Here is a 26293-nt window from a genome sequence, read left to right as displayed (position 1 = left end):
CCACAGATCCAGCCAGAGCGCTGACGGTCCTGTGCTGTGTAGGAATTCATTCTGTTGCCACAGTTTACTCAGCTTCTCCTCCATTCCAGTCGTCACTCCGCAAAAATCTTTCCTCTCCGTCTTTTGTTTATTTACCATCATCATCGCAGGTCAGTCGCAAATACCAAACGTGTAAAAAAAAATCTTTAAATGCTTAAATAGAATTTAAAAAGGTTAAATCCAACTTTATTGACGTACGTCCTCTATTCCCTTCTTTTATCACAGAAACAGTTTCTTGCACCAAGTTATTACTGTTGAATGATGATTCTTCCTTGTCGTTGTTGGGGAAAGTCAACGTGACAGGAAAGGTCTGGAAACTATTGGTCACATAGAATATATGTTGACACAACGTATGTACACTCACCGAGCACTTTATTAGGAACACCTGTTCACCTGCTTATTCATGCAGTTATCAAGTCAGCCAATCATGTGGCCATGTGTCAAATCATGCAGATCCAGGTCAGGAGCTTCAGTTAATGTTCACATCAGAGATCAGAACGAGGAATAGTGTGACCTCAGTGACTGGACCGTGACAGGACTGTCGGTGCCGGACGGTGAGCGTCCGTGAAAACAGCCAGTGAGCATCAGTTCATGTTGATGAGAGAGGTCAGAGGAGAAGGTCCAGACTGGTTGGAGCTGACAGAGGCTACGGTAACTCAGATGATCTTTACAACTGTGGTGAGTAGAAAAGCTTCTCAGGATGAACAGCACGTCCAACCTTGAGGTGGATGAGCTACAACAGCAGGAGACCACGTCAGGTTCCAGTCCTGTTTACCTCTTTCTAATTTTTGTCTTTTTGGATTTTGTTTATGTGTGTGTGCTTGTTTTGTGTGCATGCTGCCTTGAATTGCCTCTTTAGGGAACAATTAAATTTCTTGAATTGAATTTGCTGTATGAACTGACACACACGGACACAACATCACAGACTGGATGAGACTGCAGAGAGCAGCTCTACTCTGCTGGAGGATGACTCACTGTGTGTCTACATCTCACACACACACACACACACACACACACACACACACACACACACACACACACACACACACACGCACACACGCAGCGGTTAAATCAGGCCGAGCTCCTGCTGCCCTCAGAGAATCGCTGCTCTACTGTACAGGCCTGAGGCTGACTGTGTGAGTGTGTGTGTGTGCATGTGTGCGTGCATGCATGTGTGTGTGCGGGTGTGGGCGCGTGTGTGCGTGTGCAGCTTTAAACCATCCCCTGAGTTAAAGGGATGGAGAGATTAGAGCTTTAAAGGGGAGGAAACAGATCCCTGATTTTCCCTGCAGGAGGTCGGCGTGTTTGGAAACAGACAGAAACGCTCCCGTATGTGACCACATCACGTCGTCTGCATCACATCTCGTACTCGCTGCCACAGTAGAACATAGATATACATAGATATGGTGCAGCTCCCTCCTCCATATCGCTGCTGTGTCCTTTCACTCCGAACAAACCAACACATTCAGGAAAGTTTTACGTGCCTCCCCTTCTGTGTGAGGTTACTGTCGTCCCTCCCTGATGTCTGTCTGCTCCATATTCAGTAACTGTGGTACCTACTGTATCTACACCACCAGTCAAAACTTGCAGAACGCCTCCATTTTCCCAGAATGTCATTAGTTTAATGTCTCAGTGTTTTTGAAATTAAAGCTCAGAAAAAATACTTTTTTAAATTTAAAAAAAACAAACAAGGAATCCTTGAATCTTCCTGTTGAACTGCGCTGAATCTAAATCTCTGACTCGTCCAGCAGCTGAACTCCTGACGTTTCTTTCTACACTGTTCAGAAAGTTGGTCCCAACACTGTTGCACTTGCAGGTTGCTTTGCGTTCACCTTCTGTCCAGTTCATCCCAAACCAGGTCCCTGGGGTCCAGGTCTGGAGGCTGTGCTGGTCTTCCATCATGTGAAGCCGCCGTCTGGTTCTGTTCTCCTAACGTTCTGGGTCATTATCTTGCTGTAGGACGAAGCCCCGACCAACCAGTCTGTCTTCCTCTGTTACTTGTCTCTCTCTCCCCAGTCTGACACCAGTTTACCAGTAACTACGTCCTGCAGCACAGTGTTGACCTGATGGTGAATCAGAGGGTGTAGGAACACACTTTGCTCCAACTCTGCCTTTGTACAGACAGAATCGTTCAACGTTCAAGGCTTCATTTCCTTCCACTGCTGCAGGAAAAAGCCGAGAGTGAAAAAAAACCCTATTTTCTATCAGGTTTACAGGATTTCTCAGGTTCTGGCGACCTCGACTTGTTTTACCTCGGGCAGTTTCCCGCTGACCTTTGGACCAGTGCAGGTTTTTCACTGGACCGGAGCTGCTGAAATGTCAATGGAAACTGGAAAAGTGTGGGTGTCCTAAAACATTTTACTGGTGTGGAGTAAATGTGTTTGAGAAATGAAAGCTGAGGAGTTGGAGCTGTAAAAATCAGTTGAATAGAACTCAGGTGAGTAGAAAGTAGGTGAGAAGCAGCACTGAACCCCTAACATTTTAGTAGTACAGCTGACTTTAAAGACACCTGTTTATCATTTTGTCATCTGATACTTCCAGGTTACTGACATTTATGAAACATTTAACAACAGTAATAATAATGATAATAATAATGGTTTATCAAAGGCATCTCTGGCCCACAGAACAAACAGTACACAAATATAAATGGTACCTAAACAGAGAAGATAAAAGAGACGATGAAACTTGACGTGGTGGCTGCGTCCTTGTGAAGACGATGGGATATGTTCATGTGTGTTGTCACTGAGGCATCAAAAGTAGGCTGCCCTGCACAGTTGGTCGCAAACATCGTCAGCCGGGTGAGGGTAACGGTGTGTGAGACGTTTACGTTGAGAGCCCACCCGCCGCCTCGCTGCAGCAGTTGAAGGTATTGGTACGTTTACAAGGTTCAGCGTGAGAAAAGGGACTGAGCCTCAACCACTGCTCCAACAGGAGCTTTAACACAAGACGAGACACCGAGCGTTGTCCCTGATGGCTGCACTTTAACATGTTTGTAACTCTGCGGGTCATAGATCAACTGTGTTTGTTGATCGCAAACTCAGGTGTTGCTGATCTTCAGTGGATGGGTCCAGGCAGGCGTGAAGGGTCAGGCCAGACGGAGCAGATCTGAGTTGATGTTGCTGTTTCCTCACAGTGAACGGAGCTTGTGTCTGTGGTGCAGGTTTGTGTCAGTGTGCGATTGAGGCCTTTAGTACAGGTTGAAAACAACCCAGGACCAGGTGAGGCTCAGAGACCCACGGGAGGTTTCCACTAATACCGTCTCTGCTCTCGGCCCGTTTGACCCCTGACGGTTGGCTCTTTGTTTGTTTGGTGTGTTAGTCCATCTGAGAGCTCCGACATAGGCTCAGGTGGATGACTCACCTGTCTGATGCTGCTCACACCTGTGAGTTGTGATAAATGGACAAAATGTCACTGCCCTCTGTTTCTCTTCCGCAGATGAACACTGACTCATCCACTGTGGAATCTTTTTTATCTGCCGATATTTATTATTTTATTTATTATATTTATTGTAGTTGATTAATCAATCGACATCAAATGAGTTGTCCATTTTTTAACTAATTGATTAATGGTATGAGTCATTTTTCAGATGCTTTTCTTTGGTACATGTAATTGTCACCGGATCTGCGGGGCTTCGGACTGTTGGATCAGATTACGTGACAGACGGATTAACCGACAAAAGGATTAGTCGGTTAATCAGGAAAACGTTTGGTAGATGAATCAGTAATGAGAAATAATAGTTAGTTGCAGGCCTGAAAGCAGAATTACCCGACGAAGGCAGGGAGCAGTGACTATGCTGGAGTTTAGTAAAACTGTTCTGATGCTGGACGGACAAACGTTGGAGGACTTCGCGTGAGACCTAACAATGCGAAAGTGTCCAGGGGGAATGCATCTACAAACCGAATCCGTTCTGTCAACCCTCCTGTGGGTTTGAACCGTCGATTCGGAAGTAGCTCAATCACAACAAGTCAGGTACAGTTCAGCTACCACTGCTCTGCTCGGCTAGGCCGTCTAGGCCAATGAGTTTAGTAGAGGGGGGGCAACTGAGATGACACTACCTCTAGTCTAGTTGCTGCTAGATTAGCCGGTGTTACCTTTTCCTCTTTCGGGAGTAGAGTTACTGCTACTCCTTTATGTTCTATTACAAACTGACTTTCTACTGTGTCACATCGGAGGCGGAGACACATGAGGCCAAGATTCAGTGTGAGGTGAATTAGGGTCAAAGATGTTCGTAACTCAGTCAGATCTGAACACAGACATGAAACTGGGACAGATGACGTCTCGTAAACCCAGCGCCTGAATACATGGTGTCACATCCAGATATGAACACAACCATCAAAACATGACGGAGGAGGTTAAGGAAGAATGTGTCAGCCTGGTGTCGCCAAATGGCGCATGAATAACACACCAATTCCCCTCTTGATTTTGCGTGTTATCACTACACGTCATTTCACACCACGTCATTTCTCTACTTACTAACCTCTAACCCAGTAATCCCCGGAGATCACGTTAAATATCTGGCCATCGTTTCTAGGATAATGTGCAATGATCATGATGCACGGCACCAAGTGTCTCTCATTTGTCTGTTATATCATAGTTGTTAAAGAATGTGAATAATGGTTACAAATGGCTCTTAAACACGCAATGTTTTATCAATGTTTAACCTTATTGATTAAATTACGCTCAATTTTGACAGTTTTATGACCCTTTTTCTACTTTAAGACAAGTCGACTGGTCTAAATATAAATTTCTGTTTAGTCGCCAGGTAAATTAGTCGTTAGACACAATATGGTTCAGTGTGACGTCCACTTCCTTAGGACATCATGATCTCTGATGTCCCTCCAGAATAAAGCTCCAGAAATCCACTAGGAAACCAGAGGAAAAAGACATCCTCAGTCATCATAGTTTTCTCATCTACCATCTCTGCTGTCAAAGCTTTAGGCACAAAAACGGCTCGGTTAGAGTTAGAGGAAGGCGGTGATAGTTAAGAGACGCAAAAGTCCGCGGTTGCTTGGAGACAGGATGCAAATAGTGCGTCCGACCATCCGACCAGACCTGCTCATTAGTGACTTGAAGGAGAACTTCGACCAAAGTTCAGACCTAAATCAGGAAATGTGTGAACAAACTGTGTAAACACTCTGCACCTGATAGATGTCGGGTCAGGCTTTTCCAGCACCGGTCAGCGAAAAGCCAACATAGTTTTATAGGTGTGGTGGAGACGCAGGTGTATACGTTTTGTTTGTTGGTGTATTGTACGTAAAGGGACATTATTTATTCCTCTGTAGCAGAAATATGTTGAAACTCAGTTGGCAAAAAGGGGCAGACACGCAAAGGTTTGCTTTGTGTTGAGCTACGGGACTTGAAGTGTAGTTGGCAGGTTATAAACAGGATCTGCGTCATTTATGGCTGAATGAAAGAAGTTTTAGTGTTGTTGCCTTGAGAAAAAAAAATCAGCAGGCCATTTCTGTTTGACTGCCACTTGTTTGGTCTTGAGACGCAAATCGTTTGTTAATATTATATTAGATTTTACCGGGTCGTATTTATTGGGTTTTTCGTGAGCCTTGTTGTCTACAGTAGATTAATGAAAAAATGTTTGAATGATTTGATGTAACTTAGACCAAAGTTAATGCAGATTTGATGATCACGCAAAGCAACGGTGGACGGTGTGATTGCTGAGTCGAGGAGGTGCTGTGTGTTTTTTGTTTTTTCTATGCTGCAGCTTGTACTGCGGGGATCAGCCGGTGTGCCGGCATCGCCCTGGATTCGTCACTTATTAGTACATGAACGGTTTGCGGCGCTGCAGAGAGCGCAGGGATTAGACTAATACCTGGTTTTAGAGGGAAAATGGAAAGTACCTGAGCCAGAACAGGATGAGAGGATGGAGGGATGGAGGTGAATACAGATGAAGAACTCAACTCCTTCACTTCTCAGAACAAACTGAGCGGCTGCTGAAGAAAATGAATCAGGTTTTTAAACTCTACTGTGATTCTATTTAAACTCCAGTGCTGAGAGTCTGAAACATTCAATTACTTCACTGCATAAAACTGCAGTTATATACTCAGGTATTACATATATTACAGTAATATAAGGTTATATTTTGTATATTATGATATATATTATGTTATCGATCCCCAAAAGTTTTATTTCCTGAAAAACGTGAGAAGATTTTCCAGCGACGAAGCTGAGCTTAGAAATAACTTTTGTTCTACTTTGTCTACGCTTCTACGAGGCTGATGACATTAGTCGGGGCCCCAAGTTAAATCCACAAGACTGTAGGAAAGAAAACAGAAGTTGTGAACTCCAAACAATCTGAGAACAAAATATCATTTACACTACACAATCACAATGTAAAAACACAGCAGAGGCACACTGTTCAGATTATCAATAGTCTTTTAATCAAATGATATCAATCGAATCAAATCAAATCGAATCAAATGGCGCCAACAATTCATTAATCACTGAAGAAGAACATAGAATAGAGTCCCAAAACTCCCTGTCCTTTCAATTAGACCATGAAGCTGCAGTCCCACCTCATTACTAAGTCCAACAAAAATAGTTTTACCGGTCAAAGAGAGAAAGTAAAAGTAAAACAAAAACCGAAATTTTTAATCCCCAGTTCAAAATAATTCAACTTTTCCAAATAAACCCAATGATCAGGTCCAAAATGATTAATAATTCCACTGCCGGAAAGAAAAGGAGAGGAAAAATGCTTCTAGTCCATCAAATACATACACGTGTGTCTGTGTATAGATGTATGTGTATATGTACGACCTGCAGGCATCTTATTTATGGTAACTTTATTATCATGTGAAGACAAGGGGCTGTGATACATCATCTCATTCACGTCTGTAATTTGTAAAAAATTGTATTAATTATATTATGAATTACACTGTTAGAAAACTTTGACTCATTCATATTTTCACAAAAGGCACAAAATGAATCACTTTTCATGTGAACGGACTGTATTAGAGTTTAATTTCTTCATTTCATTTTCTTCTGTATTTGTGAGTATAAACAGTGACACGGCATTTTTTCATAACCTTGAACTGTCGTATGATTGAGCTGAAACGATGAGTCGGTCGATGGGAAAATAATTTTGATAACTGATGAATCGTTTAAAACATTTTTCAGAAAAAATAGTGAGAAAAAAAGCCAAACATTTACAGATGTCAGCCTGTCAAAAGAGAAGATTTGACGTTTTAAATGAATATTTGAGGCTTTTGAACTTTTGGTAGAAAAAATAAGAAATCTGAAGACACCACGTTCAGCTCAGTGAAATGTTTTGACAATATTTAGATGTTTCAAAGACAGATTGATTCTAATCAGCAGATTAATAGATAATGAAATGACTGCTGGTTGTTTAATAATGACGTGTGGATGATCAGTGAGGATCTGTACGTGTTTACAGGCACCTGTGTCAGTGTTTCTCATATGTTGGGTTCTTGGCAGCTTTATGCCGCGTTAAGTTGACAAAATGAGAAGTCAGACTTGTGTTGAGACCATTCATGCATCCTTAAGAACTGCTCAACAAAGTCACTATCCATTTGTTAGAGATGCACATTGTTGGTTTGAGCCTGAACACGGGATTTAATGTCAATAATAAAAAACCAAAGTGACGATTTAAAGGTGGGAGATGTTTAAAGTAGCTGCAGCTCAGTCACGCTGAAGCAGATGCAGATCAGACTGCGTTTAAGGAGACAGCAGAGTCAGACTGAAGTTCCCTCAGAGCTGCACGTGTGAGCAGGTTTCATTTTATGCAACGACCTCAGCGGGTTCCTGCTGCAGTTGCGGCTTCACACACGGTAAAAGCAGCATCATCCAGGAAAACTCTGTTGTGTAATCTGCACTGGGCCTCGGCTCCCTCCTCTACGACTACGGCTCATTTTATCTTCCTAAAGCTGAAAACCTAAATTTGGACGGAAGCTCAGTGAGAAAACTCTCCTGTGGATTCAGATGGTTTTATTCCAACACGCTCGTCAGCAGTGTGATCAGTTTCAAGACCGGGACAGACTCAGTGTTACTGCTGTGATCCGTGGTGCAGTGGTTTAAGGAATCCTGGTTTATTTAAACCCAGGTCTAAACTTCACTGTGGCTCTTCTCTAGTTCTGTCGTTGCCTATTGTGGATCTGTTCTAGATGAACTCTTCTCTTCACCTTCAACTCTCCTGTGGTTCGACTGTGTTTCCACTTAAGCTCCACAGTGGTTCCGTTCAGACTCGTTCTATCCTGGCAGTTGTTCTACTTTAACAGTACAGTGGTTTTATTCTGCTTTAATTGACACTGTACTGCAGCTCTATTCGGATTGTGTTCAAACTCTATGGTTCTATTCTGGTAGTGCAGTTCTACTTAAACTCTACCATGGTTCTTTTTAGCGTCTCCTGCGGTTCTATTCTTACTTTGGGTTTTGTTCTGGTTCTGATAAAACTTTGCTGTGGTTCTGCTGAAGTTCTATTCAAACTCTCCCGTGGTTCTGTCCTGGCTTAAGCTCTGAAGCAGTTCTGCTTGAGCTTTCCAGTGGTTCTGTTCTACCTGTGACTCCACCTAAGTTCTAGCTAAACTCTCCTCTGGTTTTATACAAACTCTTACTGTGGTTCTATTCTGGTTCTATTTAGTTTAATCAGGTTCTAGTTGATTTCTGTTGGTGCTGCGGCCTCTAACTGAAGTGTGTGTGTGGGTGTGTGTGTTTGATGACATCAGCAGGGAACATTAGCAGAGTCATTGGAGGACGGAGAAAAAAAATCCTGAATCTAAAAATAGAAAAAGATAAAAAGTAGGACAACCAGATCATCCATACCTCCTCATGCTCCTCCTTGTCCTCCTCCTCCTCCTCCTCCTCCTCCTATTCTCTTTTCTCTTTTATCTTCCTCTCCACAATGAACCTCTCTCGGTTGCCTCTTCTCTTTTCATCGCCTCCTCCTCTTCGTCTTTCTTTTCTCCTCCTCAACTCCTCCTACTCATGTCTTGTTCTCTGTTCCTTCTCTCCTCTCTTTTCATCCTCTTCTCCTCACCATTCTCTACATCTCCTCCCCTCTCTCTCTCTCTCCTCTCCTCTGTGTGAGCGTGACTGAGGACGGTGGACGTGCGAGCGGCGCGGAGTTTTGAATTGTTTTCTGTCCCTGTTTCTGGACTTTGCACTCAACTCTTCCTCTGTCCTATGGGCATCATCAGGTGAACTTTCTTAATGGTTTCATTGGGAGTTGGCCAAGCGATCTGTGGTTTTTTTCAGGTGGTTTTTGGGAGGGGAGGAGACCACCTCGGTCTGTCCGGCAGGGAGTAAGGATAGTCCCGCTGGATAGCGACATAACCGTTGAGGAGGTTCTGTTGGCTGCCTGTGAATAGGTAGGACACGGTAAACTAACTTTTGCACCGAGAATGAACAGAGCAGTGGTTGTGTTTTTGGAAGATGAGCCTCGTGTTCATCATCTGATTGAGAGTGACGTGTTTATCGGGGAGACTTTTGTGCAGGTCTCCCCGCCGTCAGTTCCCCCCACGCGGATCACCGTATCCGGTGTTCTGCCGTTTATCCCTAACGAGTTGTTAGAGAACGAGCTCCATAGGTTCGCTAAACTTGCTAGCGGATTTAAAACAGTGAGTTTGGGACGTAAGGATCCCAAACTGAAGCGTGATCCGTCTCTGAGGCCCGTATGCCCTTAGCCACGGCACTAACTCTAGCGTAGGGGTAGGTGTTCTGTTTAGAGCAACAGCAAATGCAACTGCTATGTCTCGTACTCAAGCAGTGAAGGGACGGCTGCTGATCGTCAGGACAGAAATACAGAACTCTGTGTTCTGCTTTCTTAACATACATGCCCCAAATCAGGGAGCAGAAAGAGTAAGTTTCTTCACCAAGCTAAAAAATGAGCTAAGGAACCACCATCAGGATAAACTCATCATTGGGGGGGACTTCAACTGTACTGTCGACTTCACTGTAGACAGGACAAGTGAGGAACCCCACCCACAGTCATCTCAGAGCCTGAAAAACATCATAATACAACTGGATCTGCTTGACACATGGAGGGTCAAACATCCAAAGTCCAGACAGGACACATGGGTGAGGGTCAGAGATAACACGGTGAGAGCAGCCAGACTGGACAGGATCTCCATTTCCCGAAGTCTTAGCACCAGACTAGTCTACAGTAACATAAATCCAGTTGGTTCACTGACCACCAATTAGTCAGCATAGATCTGATCATTTCCCCAGGTGAAAGTGTTAAGTCCTAATGGCCTTTTAACAATACTCCTGTAAGACATTGTTTTCTGCCAGTGCCCGGAGCTCTTTGGGAGCAATGGAAAATTTAAAGAACTGATTTTAGTTAGTTGAAACTGTGGTGGGAGATTGGTAAAGCACAAATTCGTGTTCATGGCCAGTAGTACACCTGCCATTCCACTGCTAGGATTAAGGCAGCAGTTCAGGAACTTGAAGCCACCAGTAGAAACATTGAACAGGGGTTTCCCAGATTCCCAGACTCAGACCCCACAACAGGTCAACTGCTGCAGGAGAAGAGGTTGGAGTTCAGTGCGTCCTGCAGGAGAGAGTGAAGGGAGCCCTCGTCAGGTCCCGCTTCCTCCAGCTAAAGGATATGGATGCTCCCAGCTCCTTCTTTTTCAATCTGGAGAGATCGGCGGCAGAAGGGAAGCAGATGACTTGCCTTAGGCCGCCAGGAGGCAGAGTGACCACTAGTCTGGGCGAGATGAGGAACCATGTGACAGATTTCTACGCTGACCTCTTTGGTGCAGAGCGATGCAGCATGGAGTGCTCAACTAAGCCCAGACGAGAAAGCTGCTCTGGATTGTGAACTGACTCTGAAGGAGTTGACAGTTACTGTTAACCAGATGGAATCGGGAGCAGCACCAGGGATTGATGGTCTCTCCAGTTACTTTTATAAGCATTTCCGGAATACCATTGGACCTGGTTTACATGGTGTTTTGTTGGAGAGTTTCCGAACAGGGTCTCTTCCGGTCCTGATTATAAGGTGCTTTCCAGAGCCTTATCGAACAGACTCAAGGACATCCTTAAATTAATTGCACACACAGATCAACTCCACTGGGACAGTGGAGGACTCAGGCAGTTCCGAATCTGCCTGGAGGACTTGAGTGGGGGAAGGAGGGGCTGAATGTGCTGGGAGTATTTTTTGGCACTGAGGGGTTTCAAAGAAAGAACTGGGAGGAAGCTAGGGAGAAAGCGTGTGCTTGGTTGCTTAAATGGAAATGGCTACTACCCCAGATGTCATATAGGGGAAGGGTTGTAGTTGCCAGTAACCCGGTTTCCTCGACTCTTTGGCGACTCATTGCTCAGACGCCACCAATAGGCCTGATAGAGGACATTCAGAAAGCCATCCTGGACCTCTTCTGGTTTGTCCACTTGGTTCCGGGCAGCAGCCCTCTACCTGCCTGTGGCCGAAGGGGGGCAGGGACTGATCCACGTCCAGTCCAAAATTGCCTCTTCTAGACTCCGGACTGCACAAAGACTGCTGTAAAACTGTGGCCCAAGCTGGTTTGACACAGCTCGTCTGCTGCTGAGGAGAGCCGGGCGATGGGGCTGCGACAAACAGCTTTTCCTCCTACAACCAGAGACTGTGGACTGGACTAACACCTTGTTATAGCTCTGTACTGCAGGTGTGGCAGATTTTTAAGATCGCACGTGATGGAAATGAGACTCCGGGCATGTGGTTGTTTGAGGAACCTCTGTTTTTTTCAACAACCTCATAAAGGCCCGAACACTGCAGTCTGCCAGCCTGCGAATCAGCCTCAGGGAGGCGGGCTGCACCAAACTGGGACATCCGATGAAGGTGATGGCAACACCTGTGGACGCCCTGGGAAAGAAGAGCGACATCATCTTTACCAGGCAGATTAACAGAGTGGCGAAGGAAGTCTGTGCTGCCCTGCAGGCTGTGGGCAAAAAAGCAGTCCATCAAATCTGCGTCAAGGTTGATGCCTCTTCAGTGCCCTCAGCTGTCAGCACTGTTTGAGCTTAAAAGGTTGGTTTCAGTTTTGAAGGCCCGACTGAGAGTGGAACACGCTTATAATCAGATAATGGACAATATGCAGGCTTTCAGTCAGATGTGGGCTGTCGGGGGGGACTTGATTATTTATTTCTGATCATTTTTGTGGTCGGTCGACAGGTGTTGTTGCCCTCGGGTGTTGATGTGACAGTGATCTGGCTTCTCCTGTTAATGGTTGAAAAAGGGAGTTTGAAAACCAAAGCTCTCCTCTCCTCTTTTGTTTCCTCCTCTCCTCTCCTCTCCTCATCACCTGGCGTGGAAGAACATCTCATTAAGAGTCAGTCAGAAACTGGAGTTCAGTGTTAAATTAGAGATATTTAAGCCATCTGTGGTTTTCAGTGTTGTAACTTTGCACAGAAACACCCGGGAGTCAGAATACTGTATCTCACAGATGCAGGCAGGTCAGGCAAAAATAGAGGCGAGGTGTAAAAATAAAAAACGAGTGGTACAACATGCAGGATGCCTCGCAGCTGCTGACACAGAAACTCTGAGTAACTGTGCCGCATGCCGCTGACAAACGGCACATCATACCTGCAGGCCCGCCGCTGAATCCAGATCAGGGTTAGTGGTCCAGTCTGCAGACCGTCTGCTCCACCTAACACCGCTGAAACTCCTGTCAATTAAAAATTAATTTCCTGCTGACCTTTTCCCTCTGCAGCTCATTTATAATCTCACAACCTTAATTAGCTGAGCTCTGTTTCAGACAGACTGTGTTCACCAGAGTTTGGCGTCAAATCTGACCTGAATTTCCAGGTGGTTTCGGTCTGAGACTTTCTGGAAGCTCACACATCATCTACACATGGGAACAATTACACACTTTACTGGAAGGACTAATTTTAGGGAGGCACTGATCTGTGTTCTTCCTTCCTAATACCAACTCTGATACCAGTGTTTTTTTATAAAAATCTGTAAAACTCAGTGCGAAACTGATTTTGATTAAACTTTCGGTAGAGTTTTGAATTTCAGTTGCTAAAAGTTTGTAGTTAAAAAGATGTAATATCAGTTGTTTTATGAGCCCTTCTCCTTCACTGAGCTTTGTTAAATGTGTGTGAAAATAAGGTCAATATGGACACGAATGGCTTCTAAACTATTTTAAACTTTGCATTTGTGCATCGTAGTCATAAAGTTTATTTCAATGTGAAACAACTAAAAGACTTTTAGTGTCAAGCAGCAGAGTAACTGAACTCATCTTTGAAATTGGTTTCATAAAAAGTTTTTCTCCAAAGTCTGAAAAACCATGAACAACAGGAAGAATGCACAAGTTTTAGTGAATAATATTTTAATGCTGACGAAGGTCGAGAGGACCTGCCAGGAAGGACGAATAACCTCCAAATTCAGGTGAGCAAAGCTTGTAGAGACTGAACCAAGAAGACTAGAGGCTGTAACTGCTGCCAAAGGGGGCTTCTACAAAGAACTGGATTAAGGGTCTGAAGACTTTTTTGAAATGAGAGATTCCCACTTTGTCACTATGGGTTGTTGAGTGTGGATTAACGGGCAAAAATGACAATTTTATCCATTTGAAATTACATCCACAGCACAATAAATTGTGGAAAAACTGAAGGGGCCTGAAAACTTTCGGAATCAACCGTACATACTCAACATAAACTGTATTTATACTCGTTTACACCTATAGATATACACACTGTACCAGTCAAAAAACATTCAAAAACGTTATTTTTACTTTAAAAAATCATGTTATTCCCAAAAGGAAGAAGGTTCCTTTTCTTTCTAAAATAAATGTTTTTTATAGCACACAGTTACGTTATTGTTATAAAAAATGAGGTGTGTAATACAAAAGTCATCTCGCATGAACAAACTGGTTTAATGTCGACCTCTAGAACAAACTGATGTCCTCACGATTAAACCTCCAGAGGACCTGGTGACATTTTTACTTCAGTTATTAAACTCTTCACCCCTTCATCATCTTCACTTCTGGACCAGAATTTGACTCTGAAATGTCAGAAACACTGTAAAAAAAAAAAAAAGAAGCTGTTAAGACACAGAGGACGCTGTTCTTTACTGCGGCTTTCGGGGACTCGAACGCCGCACCGCCCCCTTGCCGTGTGATTCCCATGACGACAGGTAGAGAGCATCGTGCAGGCTGCAGCGTCTGAGGCTAACGGCTTCCTAACGGTTTTTTCAGCTCGCAGCAAAACACGGAGCCAGCTGTTGCTCTGAGCTCGGTCAGACAGTAAAAACCCAGGAGCTGTTTTTAGTTTGATGTCAGGCCTTTTCCCTCTAATGCACAGAAAGCCGCTGAATTTGTGTCAGGAATCACTGCTGTGTCGAGGCGAGGTGAGCGGGGGAATCAGAGGAGCTGCAGGTCTAAAGTTCGTGTTGTAGGACGAGAATATGCAAAGAATCGGCAGAATTCAAACACTGAAGAGACAAATCTTTAACTCGTGAGAGAAAAAAGTTTCGACTTGTCTTTAAAATTCAAACTGTGTTAAACTGTGGAGAAGAGATGCAGGCGGACCAAGAATGTTAGGATCAGTGACTGAGAGCTGGTCTGCAAGTCCCAGTAACATCTTCATCGACTGGGCAAGGACGAGCTATGAGAAAATGGGCCCCCCACCCCCCCTTCATAGGAGCCCCAGACTGCAAGAGGCACAGAATGACTTCGCCGTGTTTCTCGTAACCGAGCACTTTCAAACACGAAGGGCCTCTTCACACTCCCACCTGTTAACCCTGTGTTCTGTTGTCCACAGCGCCTCCTACGGTGCGGATCGTGCACTCGGGTCAGGCCTGTAACGTGGAGGAGGAGCGCTACAGCGAGAGAGTTTACACCATCAGAGAGGGAGAGACTCTGGAGCTGCAGTGTCTGGTGACAGGACACCCCCGACCACAGGTAACCGCGCGCACTGACAATACAGTGAAATAATAATTATAATAAGCCTTTACATTGGAACATCCAGATAAAACAATTCAGAACAACAGAATGAAGCTGAATCAGGCCGCTAAAAGTACAGAGAACAAATAAAAACCCAACAATACATAAATAATAACATTAAGAATAATCAGTGAGAGAAGATCAAACATTGGAAACTAAGTACAACAAACCATGACATTAGTAAAAGCCTTTTTTTTAAAAAGGGTAAGGTAAAGGGTAAGTCTGCAGGGACAGACAGGGAGTCCAGATCTGAGTCGCCCCGAATGAAAAAGCCGGGTACTCCTGTAGTCTTGAGCTGGGTCCGGCTCGTAGGGCTGCAGCACTGCAGCAGTGCAGCTCAGAGTCAAGCCGTGAGAGCCTTAAACCCGATCAGCAAAATCCTGAAATCAGCCCTAACACTAACTGGGGACCGGGGACGAGAGGCCAAGACGGGACTGGCGTGCTCTTGTCTCTTTGAGTTTGTTGAGAGCCGAGAGCCGAGCGCCTGCCTTTTGTACCCACTGCTGGTGTGAGCTAGTTTTTTAGCTCAACCCTGAACGCGGTGACTTAGCTCCACTCTGTAACACCACTGTACAGTCAGAGTGTCTCTGTAGGTCAACACCAGAGTGAGATTCCTTCATGATTCATTCTCCAGTTGAACTTTCATTCGTGTCGGATCAGTAGTTTCAGATGATCGGCTCCATGTTTCCGAACCAGGACCTTCGGCGTTTGGATCATTGTGTAAAATAAGATGTGTCAGATTTTGCATCTGCAGCTGTTATTTCAACTATTTTCACTACGTTCACTGAGCATCTTGGGCACGGTAACATTTTCAGGATGAATTCAGTTCTATCTGATCTCATGTTCAGGTGGCAGCTCGAGTCTGCACCGGGTCGCTGTGTCACTTAGACTCAGTATCAGCAGAAACCCGCCGTTAAAAAAGGCCGATCTGAATCGGCGCCAGAACTCTAACAGGTTTAAAGCCTGAACCCACAAAAACGGAAAAGCTGAGACGGAAACCTGTTCGATGTCACCAGCAGAGACCGGTTCACACCCAGAATCCCAGTTTGTTTATAGCAGAACACGAGATGAAAGAAGGACACGGGAAATATCTTGAACTGATGAATAAAGAAACCAAAAAAACATGAAGTTTACATTTAGTCACACACACACACACACACACTGTAACACTATTGACTCTGCAGAGCACAAAGTAATAAAAAACCCCCATCATCCCCGGCGGCATGCTGTAAGTGCCAGAGCTCCCGCAGAGATGAGCTGCTCTGACGCCTTTGTGTTTCATAAATGAGAGCAAAAACACAGGAAAGAAGAAGAAGAAGAAGAAGAAGAAGAGACCCTGGAGGACGAGAGGAGACGCTGCTGCTGTCTGGGAAGGGAGACAGAGAGACATTTACTCTGAGTGATGAAGAGGAGAGAGAGAGAGAGAGAGACGGGGAGGGTTGAAGAGGAATCGGTAAAGGAGGAAGAAGACAGAGAGAGAGCTGATGTATGAACGAGCCTGGAAGATGTTGTGATCTTGCTCTTCTTTGTGGCTGTCGTCGTCATTGTCCTTCATTCAAGTTTAATAAAAACAACTCCTCATCCTGAAAAGCTGATAACCAACAAGCTCCCGGCAGGAAAACCGAGGGAGGCGTCGTTCCAGTCAGGACGCACCGGCCGGATTTGTCCACGTCCGAAGAGCTGATTGGGTGCGTGAGCATTCCTCCGCTCCGTACTGGTCTCCAGTGAGCTGATTTCTGACATGTCATATAATAAAGAAGTCTGCTTTGTGTAATCAGGATCAGGGTAGGGGATTGGAGGAACCTGATTTCCCCAGGTAGATTTCTGCCATGTAGACCGGGTTCACTGGGTTTCGCAAGAGCGTGACGAAAGACTGGAGAGAGGGAAAGGAAGCTGTGTCCTTGAATTTCACAAGTCCACCCATCTAAGTTGGTAGATTATATGTTCAGTCACCGTATCACACTATCCACTGATCCAGGTCCCGCTTTACGGTGTTTACTGCAACCTGAGACACACCTTTCTGTTAACACGACATCATGACGATTACATGGTAGATACCTTTACACTGAACGTGTCAGTCAAATGTTGGCAGACAACGTCTTTGTTTTCCACCAAAACATCCACCTGTAGTGAGTCCAGCCTCGTCGAACTGTTTCATGGTCCTGTTCAGACTCTCTTCACGACTACAACTGTACATATCCAGTGCTATAGTTCAATAGAATAGGAAAGTTCTCGGTGTTTTTATTTGCATTTAAACCACCTCCCTGTGACTCTGCTGCTGTCAATAAATGCGTTGCTTCATTCATCTCAACAAACTTTGCCTCTGAACAGGATCCGGCTCACGTCGGTCTCCCCGATGTCATCAGGAAAACGCTTCAGTGAAGTGTAAACCTCGTTTCTAGGATACAGAGTTGAGCGAACACGAGGACGATAAACGCTCCAGTGGCGGAACTTGCGCGAAAATTCCCGCGACTCGCAGTCTGAACGCGCACTGACTCGCACGAGTCGGGTCCGGTCCTTTCAGACTTAGACTCCTTAGTGAGAAGTTTCCTCTCGCTTCTCTGCAGAGGTGCAGCAAATGGCTTCGCAGCCACAGGGAATTCAGGAAGTTAATCACTTGACTCGTCTGACTCAAACTGCTGAATCCTCATACTAAGTGACTTACATGGCTCATATAGATCCAGTACTATAGCAGTTACGTCACTATACTCGGAGGGTCCTTGTCTCGGGGGACGTGATTGAGTTTCGTGTTGTAAACACTGTACGTAATGTGATGGGTGGCCTTTATGGACGTGGTGGACTGGCCCGACCTGGGATCCACAGCGGGCCTGAATGAGGTGGAGTCTACACCTGGACCTCTTCCTGATGAAGACGTGAGGTCGAGACGCCGTATCTGTGCTCAATAGATCTCCTTTTCTGGGAGGAAGTGTTCAGCGTGCGGCCGTTCTTTGCTTTTCAAACCGTATTCTAACAGTGAGACTGAAGCGGCGTCGGCTTCAGTAACCAGCCTGTTCTTCACAATTTTGGTATAAAGTGTGAAAAATGCAACAACCTCAGTCTTTAAATTCAAATAGTTTACTTCTTATAGGATTCGTTAGAGCAGGGCAAGTGTAAAACATCATCGGGGGTTCGGTGCGGTTCATTGTCGATGTTGTTTATTTCCCAGCAGTGATGTCAGAATTAAAGCACAAAGTGTTTGTGGTGCAGCTCATTAAACCCTCTGCTGCTGCAGACTGGAAGCCGCGTCTTAATGTACTGTCAGTGCATCGCACGCCGAAGTCTCACAGTTTCAGTCAGTCCTGGTTTGAGATGGATTTAGTTCAATGCGACCATACCCCCCCGTTCGGCTCCAGCTCCACCAACGGAGGAAGCCTGTGCAGCGCTGAGGTAGAAAACACGTCTCCACCATGTCATGGCGGCTTATGCACGCACACCGTCACTGTTCAGAAATAAAACAGCTGCCGAAAACCCGTCACATTACTGTTGAGAGGTGAATTTGTGTGCGACGCACATCCTCGCATCACTCACTCCGCCTTTGATAAGCGTAGGGCAGCTCTGGCAGCAAACACGACGAATACGGTCTGTTGTAACGAGGCTGAACACACAGCAGCTGAAGAAACTGACGTCAGTTCGGAGCTCAGACTCTCTCGCTCTGGTTTTTACGTTAGCGACATCGGGGTGTATGAAAACCCCGCTCTTTACTCGGGATGTACCGGCAACACTGGAAACCTGCCGGATGTGAAGAAAACTCATATCAGAGATGAATCTGTTTCTATTTTATTCGTTACGCAAGCTCACAAACGAAAGTGCAACATGCAACGTAGAAGAATGAGAACGGTGATGCAGCAAAAGGAAAAGTAAAGTAATAATAATTGATGAAATAAAACCAAAGTAAAAAATGAAAATCTCGTCGTTTGATTGACACAAACTGTGTCAATACAGGATTGAATCGTTATTATTGATCAGCCAAACAGGAGCACGAAAAGAGAAATCCCTCCAAAGCCCCAGTCTGCTCCGCTATCAGCCGTCAGCCAGTCCCAACCGAACCTCTAAACACTTGTCCAACACAGAGCCTCAGCCATATTCATTAATATTCATGAGCTGTTTGACCTTAAAACAGGTGTTTACTCCTGCAGCTTCAGTGTAAAAGCACCCACTGCTTCATCAGATCCAGAGCTCTGACTACGTCCCCGGCGCTGACAGCAGTTTTCTGAGAACTCTTGGTGTTGAGCTCACTGGTCAGATACGTCTGCCGCTTGTGACCAGTTCAACCAAAGAGGGATGTTTTTCTGTGTGAAGGGGTCAAAGAAAACACTACAAAAGCTGAAGTACGTCCACGCACGTGACGATGTCGCTCAGAAACCCGTCTGGAGGGAGCGCCGTCGCACCTGAAAACCTTTCAGACACGCTCGGCTCAACGTGATTTTAGACACGTGTAACTTGCTTAATCTGGTTTAGGACTCGGTTGGTCCAGGGTCACATGAGGTCGGGTCCATGTTTATGACATGTTTATGACTATATCCATTCAATTCGGGTTCGATCACCTCGATCAACAGACTTTGGCCGATGCCTTTCATCACTATCGTCAGCACCGGGTCATTAATACCCAAACTTTCCGTTTCCCAGTTGGAGTCGTGACTCTGAACGAATGAGTTTTTATCGTTGTGTCATACAAATACAAAACTAGGCCCAGCTCACACCATAAATCCTTACGAGCCAGGACCGCGGACCGGAGACCAGAGACCAGAGACCAGAGAGCTGTTTGTACGTTTCCAAACAGCAGAGTGGTTACATAAACCTCTTTCATGATCAAAAACACATTCGGCTCTGCAGAAATCAGAATAAAGTCAATGAGTGAGTCATTCATCCTGCCTCCTCTTCCGGGCTTTGGAGACAAAGTGGTCAAACACAAACTCTCAAATGAAAGCAACCATCCCGGATGCTGATCTTTGATCTGTGCTGCTGAATATTTCAGGGAAAAGATCATTGTCATAATTTGTACAGCGCGGGAGAAAATATTACTCGCTGGCCACTTCAGCAGTACTGAGATGGAAACTGGTGATGATGCTCACTCCCCCAGGACACGAACGCTTGATGGCCCTGTCATGAGACTCAGCTCTGAGTCTTTGTGTAAATGTGACTGTGTCATCTGTCATTACATCTTCACCAATAATCGATAATCAGGTCGGACCGGCTGTGTGACAAAGCCAAACTCTGCCTGCTGCATCCAGCATCTCTCCACACCTCTTTTCATCTCCCCCTCTCTTCTTTTCATACCTCCTCCTCATCCCTCCGCTCCCCCTTTCCTCCTCTCACTTCCTCCTCTGTCTCTTCCCTCTCTCTCCATCATCTCTCTCTCTCTCTCTCTCTCTGCTGTCAGTCTATTGAAGCTATAAATAGAGCAGCTCCTGGCACGCAGTCTGAACACACACACAGACACACACACACACTGTAAAACACACACTTTGTTTTTTTTCCTCTCTGCGTCACTGCAGAACTCAGCTTCCTCTGCATTTTTCTTTCATCCCTCGTTTCAGCCTTTTCTTCTTCATCACCTTTCAGCTCCTCTCCCTCGCTGAACGTTACAATATTCTATTGAAATCCTGACTTGAAGTGTGATTCTTGTCTGACACCATTAACAGTGTCTTAACAAGCTGTAACCATTTGGTGCACACACACTCGCTGATGGGTGTTTTTTCCGGCCATAAATACTGTCACTCCGCCGCTGCTCCACCGGGCTGCCGCTGATGATTAATATCATTATTGATTAATCTGACTATTATTGTCGCGATCCCTCAGTGAAACCGTTTAGTCCATAAAATGTCAGAAAATAGTGAGAAAGGCTCAACCCGAGTCCAAGACGTCTTCAAACATTTTAAGTGAGCAGGAGGTTTTTTCATATTTGAGAGGCTGCAAACACCATTTACTTTTTTTTTGGTGCCATTTTTGCATAAACATTTTGCATAAAAAATGACTAGAATTATCAAAATAGTAGCCGGTTATTCTTCTGTCAGTTGACTAATCGACTAATCGACTAATCGTTGCAGCTCTGTCGGCCAAACTGTAAACCCTGCATCCTGTGGCGCTCTTCTCCACCTGGTGCTAACCACTGATCCGTATCTGCATTTGTTATCCGCTGTTTGTTCTGGTCGGTGTCGTGTTCTGATTCAAATGTGTTCTGCTGCATTTTCACCTGCGTCAGTGTGTTTTCCCAGATATTCAGATGCGGATCACGTGTTAATACCAGGTGGGCTCTTTAGTGTATCTTCAGTACTCATCACTCTGTTGGATGAGATTAAGGGGGTCATGAGTCTGTCTCTAAACAAACCGTTGTATCACATCTGATCAAGGATGTAGTTTACAGTGGGGACATGTCCCCCTTAAGTTTTCTTCCTGAAGTTTCCCTGGACATTGTCCTGTGGCTGTCCAGCCACCACGGTCCACACGGGAGACGTCCCCTTCAGATATCACCGTGTGCCCAAAGCAGAAAGCTTAACAAGCAGCAGCCAGTGCTTGGTCGAGTTTTTTGTTCCCGCAGCGCTGCCTCTCAGGCTACATACAGGCTGCCCTACCTTATTGGTGAAGGCTGGACGCAGTCTGAAAGGAACATCTGTGGACACCGCAGGTTCCCGCCGGCCATTCTGATCACAGTCGTAAGCTTTGTCTCTTCTGAAAGGAGAGAATTTTGCAACCAAGAAGTCAGAATCAGCAGAAGAGACGCTGAACCAAAGTTACAGAGGCACAAACCTGGTGGAAATGGTTTTTTGGGTAGAAAAAAGAGGCAGGTGACCAAAATGGCCGCATACGTGACCATTTCTGAGAGCGTGCCAGTTAGAATTTCGCATGGTAACGGTGGTGCGAGTGCGTGACGATCATTAGGCTGTTCCAGTGCCCCTCTGGCACGGACGCTGCGTTAGCCGCTGCGGTCGTGTCGATCTCTCCCCGCTCAAACAATCATTCAGCTGTTACCGTGTTCTGTAGATGTAGCGTCCACATGTGATCATTTTAAAAAACACAAAACGGGGGGAGAGGAGGAGGCTGGTGGAGAGGGAGATCCGACCACGGGTCCCGCCTCAGACACAACCGATGATGAGGGTGCAGCTGCAGGGAGACACCGGTTGAGCCAGTGAAGAAGAAGAAGTGCTACTTTGAACCACAATGGCTGACACAGTACCTTTGGTTGCAGACCAAGGGGAATGCTGTGCTGTGTCTGTGATGTAGGCAGGCAACTCTAAACTTGTTACCGGGTCAACACAGTTTAAGCTTGAAACTCTGAAGTTGCACGGCGATGGTAAAAAAAACACAAAACCTGCGGGGAGCGATGCGTCACCTGAGACACTGAGCCCCTCCCCACCTCTTTTCAGCAGTTAGATGAGAGAACTCGCTCAACGGAGGAGAATAAAAATAAAGACAACTATTGATCAGCGCGCAAGATCATCGATTAATACCAGGCTGTACCAAAAAAAAAAAGGCGTGACCAACAAAAGTTGGGAAATACTTCGGAGCCACAAGTCTGAATCCAATCTGTGTCAACAGCTGTTGCAGTGATATGGGTCATAAAATGCTTTGCACAGAGAGAATCAGGAGACTTAGAGCTTTCAAACCACGTAGAATTAGTCCAGGTTGTGTGAAGACTGAGTCCGGTACAGACCAAAACAGAACTTAAGCAGCTCTGCCAAGGCCAAGGCCAAGGTGTCCCATGGGTCGGAGGTTGGATTTTAAAGGTAAATGCAACTTTGTTTTTCAAAAAGTATCAGGAGAAACTAAACATGACTGTAAGTGTGGATGCTCATCGACAGAACAGAGGTTAACGCAGGATTTGTTTGTTTCGTTTCACTGCTATCGTTATGGAAACCACAATAACCATCATGCATCTGATTTTAACACGTCGGTTTCACACAGATCGTTTGATGCAAGTTACCAGTAAATGACAGAGGCTGAAGTCGAAGCGCTGTGATTGTGAATCCTCTTCCTTCCTCTGTTTCTCCGTGATCATTCCTTCCTACCTGTAGCAGTGAAACGCTTTAACACCAAGAACCAATGTGTTGTGATGTTGCGTTCACGGTCACCAGTGCGTCGGGAGTGAGGCGTTCAGAGCTGTCGCTATTCATGTTAAGTGCTTTCCTCCTGTTACACAGTTTATCAGTCTCAGTCTGGGTCAGTCTGATCCCACAGTCCTGTGATAAATCCTCCTTCACAAGGTTCTGACGTTCACTTTGTGTTCAAACTGCTTTAGAGACGCGCTGGTTCACCTGGACGGTCGTTTCGGAGGCCGAGATGTGTTAATAGTATTTTGTCTCGCCAATAGCCCCCAGCCTGGGGACTGGGACCCCCACAAGCAGTTACGAATATTGCACAAAGTGACCTCTGGTTTTTCACACATCCCTCTAATCTTTGCTTTTTTTCCCTGTAAATGACAGACTAACTGTACCTGTTCAGGACCCGGGAAATTTATCAGATAAAGCGAGGGAGGAGAACAGATCCCAGGAGAAATATCGGAGGAAAAAACTCAACGTTTTACTCTCCGTTTGACGTAATTGATCAGCTTGATGCCATCAGCCTTGTCTCGCCTGAGCCCTTCACACTGTCACTGTGGATCGGTTTGACTTTGATCCTGGACTCAGATTTGTGCATAAACTTCAGGTTTAGGATGTTAAACGCAGCGCCGTGTTTTCTTTGAGATCCCTCACGTGTAGTTTCCAGGGTCGTGGAGTGTTTCACTGCCCAAACTTTGATGATACTGCAGATGTTATCCGGTTCATAAAAACTGTGTAAAAGCTTCATAATCGTCTTCCTCAAACTTCAGCTGACTTGATGGCATTTGCTGCACTCTGCAAGAGGGGCAGTGGAAAAACATATGAGATGACATTAAATCAAAAGCATGAATAAGTCGTGTGTTGTGAGTAAACATTGCTTTGTTTGAAGGAGTCACAAGCCAGAAAGGTCCAACCGGGGTCTGCCCTCACTGATATCAACAGTTTTTTCGTTTTAGCTGAGACGACCTAATAAACCGAGCGTCTGACTCGTCGTGTCGGCGGCAACACCGCTACACACACCACTGTCAATGTTGTAACTACAGTGACATTGTGTTAATTAGACATTGCGCAGAGCCCGTGTCGTCACACTGATCCTGGATCTGTGGACCGAGAGTATTTTTAGCTCATTCGTCGTCAGTTCGCTGGTTTGAGGCTGCTAACCGTCCGCCTGCACCGACGACAGATGAAAGCCCACTTCGCTCCAGCTGGCAGCGAGGCGAGCGACGCGGGACGAGAATCAGAGTAGAAAATCTGCTGGTGGAGGCAAGAGTGTGGGTTTGGTTTTATTGGTGAAGGGACACAGCGAACGAAAAAACAGGACACAGACGTTTACATCAGCCAGGGGTCGTCATGGTTTCTGTAAATCTGACAAAGGAACAGAAATTCTGAGTTCGTTTTGGTCTCATTGATGCACAAACTCCACAGAAATCACGCTTCAAATCGTTTCACTCACAGTGAACAGACAAAAAAATAAACATCATAAAGTAAAATACAGTTTGAAGAGATTTTTTTTTTTTGCCAAAGCAAACCATTGGAGCCTTTAAACTTTGTTCAACTCTTTTCAGGTCCAAAAAAATCTTTACCCGCTTGTAACGTCTGTAACAACCTCTAACCATCGATAATGTCTGTAACCGTCCACAACATCTGTAACATCTGGACCGATCTATAAACATTTGCAAGTGTCTCGGAAATCTGTATTCATCCATAAGATCTGTAACAACCAATGAAAAGCTATAATATCTGTGAGGTGTGTGACCCTGAAACCATCTGTAACATCTTTTTCAACTCTGCTCTGTTTAAACATCCTTTTCTCTTTTGCTCCTTCGTTACAATCAGCTGTTCTTTTTTCTTCCTTGGAAATATTTTCTGGCTGTAGTGTTGCTCTTATTTTATTGTGCATATCAATTACGTATCGATCGAATCGTCATTTTTCACGTTGTTCACCTGCTCCGGATTATTTTAGCGACGGCGCAGCAATTGAAAACAAAAGTGGTAGAGTAGAGCTGCCGTGAGTCGATTACTCAGAGCGCTTTCGATAGCGGATCAGTCGTTTCAGTCATTTTCAGGCACAAACGCCAGAACATTTGTCGCGGTTGCGGGTTCTCAAACGTGTGAACTTGCTGCTTTGTCGATCTGACATCACAGCAGACGCCTAATGACGCGACCTCGCGGCGTTGGATACCGAGATGTTTTATAGATCAAATGATGAATTAGTTCATGGAGAAAATAACTGGCAGATTAATCCGTAATGGAAACACATTGCTCGTTGCTGCCCTGGAGGAAGGGGATAGAGAAGTGGAGGGAGAAAGGACAGGACAGGAGAGACAGATGGAGAAAAGAGAGGATGATGGTGGTGGAGGAGGAGGAGAGGAACGGACAGAGCAGCTGGAAGGGACGGATGCAAAACTGACCAACAGATGCTGAATGAGGACAAATCTGGCTGTGAGGCAGACACACACACGTTGGTTTTTCTATAGTTGTGAGGACACTCACTGACATAACACATTCCCTAGCCCCTCACCCTGACCCCAAACCTAAACCCGATTCTAACCTGACCCCTGAAACCAGGTCTGAACACTAAGACAGCCCTTCGAAAGGAGCGAGGACCGGACAAAATGTCCTCACGATTTGTCCAAACAGACATAGAAAGACACACACACACACACAGTGGAGTTAATCTGCAGGGGGCTAATACAGTCTGGCATCAATTCAGTTCCATCTAAACCAAAGGCTCCTCTTAGATACACCCCCCCTACACACACGTGCATTGTTGCTGCCACAGTGCCTCTGAGCCAGGCACCACCTGCTCTGTGTCCATCGGCCTTCAGAGGAGACTCCTTTCTTCTTCTTCTTCTTCTTTGTGTAGAAGATCAGATTATAATAATGTGATTGCTGAGGGGTTCGTTCCCTTGTGGCGTCAGAGCCTAGAACCAACCGTTGCCGCTGTACATGCTCTACTTTTACATGACCCAGCTGTTTATAACATCTGTAACATGCTCAACATCTGTAACTGTCTAGAGCAGGGGTTCTCAACCCTTTTGGATGTGGGGCCCGGCGAGCTGGCAAAAGTGGTCTCGCGGTCCGGAAGGGGTGGGGCGAGGGTCATGGGTTGACTTTAAAAGAGCCTCTCCAGATCTGGTGTTTGATGGCTAATTTCCAGGAAAGAAAATCCTCCCGTATCCGGGCCGATATGGTAGTTACTAGTATAACCACCTACATCTTACACCTGTAATCATCTGCCGTCGAGGCCGGAAGCATTTGGACGGTTACACGTTTTGTTCTTCGGGATCTGAGCTTCAGCTCATTCAATTAAAAATAAAACGATGGAAACTG

The 26293-nt window shown here is 45.4% G+C and overlaps 1 protein-coding gene across 1 annotated transcript in view; it reads left to right on the top strand.

Annotated features, from left to right (window-relative positions):
- mdga2a (MAM domain containing glycosylphosphatidylinositol anchor 2a) overlaps positions 1-26293 on the top strand; it is a 112472-nt gene that overhangs the window by 25093 nt on the left and 61086 nt on the right. Inside the window, exon 2 of the mRNA XM_040137445.1 lies at positions 14743-14882. Coding sequence (XP_039993379.1) covers positions 14743-14882 — 140 coding nt within the window. The remainder of the gene's footprint in view (positions 1-14742; positions 14883-26293) is intronic.

Source organism: Xiphias gladius, chromosome 10 (assembly GCF_016859285.1).
Source record: "Xiphias gladius isolate SHS-SW01 ecotype Sanya breed wild chromosome 10, ASM1685928v1, whole genome shotgun sequence".
Taxonomy (NCBI): Eukaryota; Metazoa; Chordata; class Actinopteri; order Istiophoriformes; family Xiphiidae; genus Xiphias; species Xiphias gladius.
Note: the sequence above shows the minus strand (reverse complement) of the source record. Positions and strands in the feature narration are given on the sequence as shown.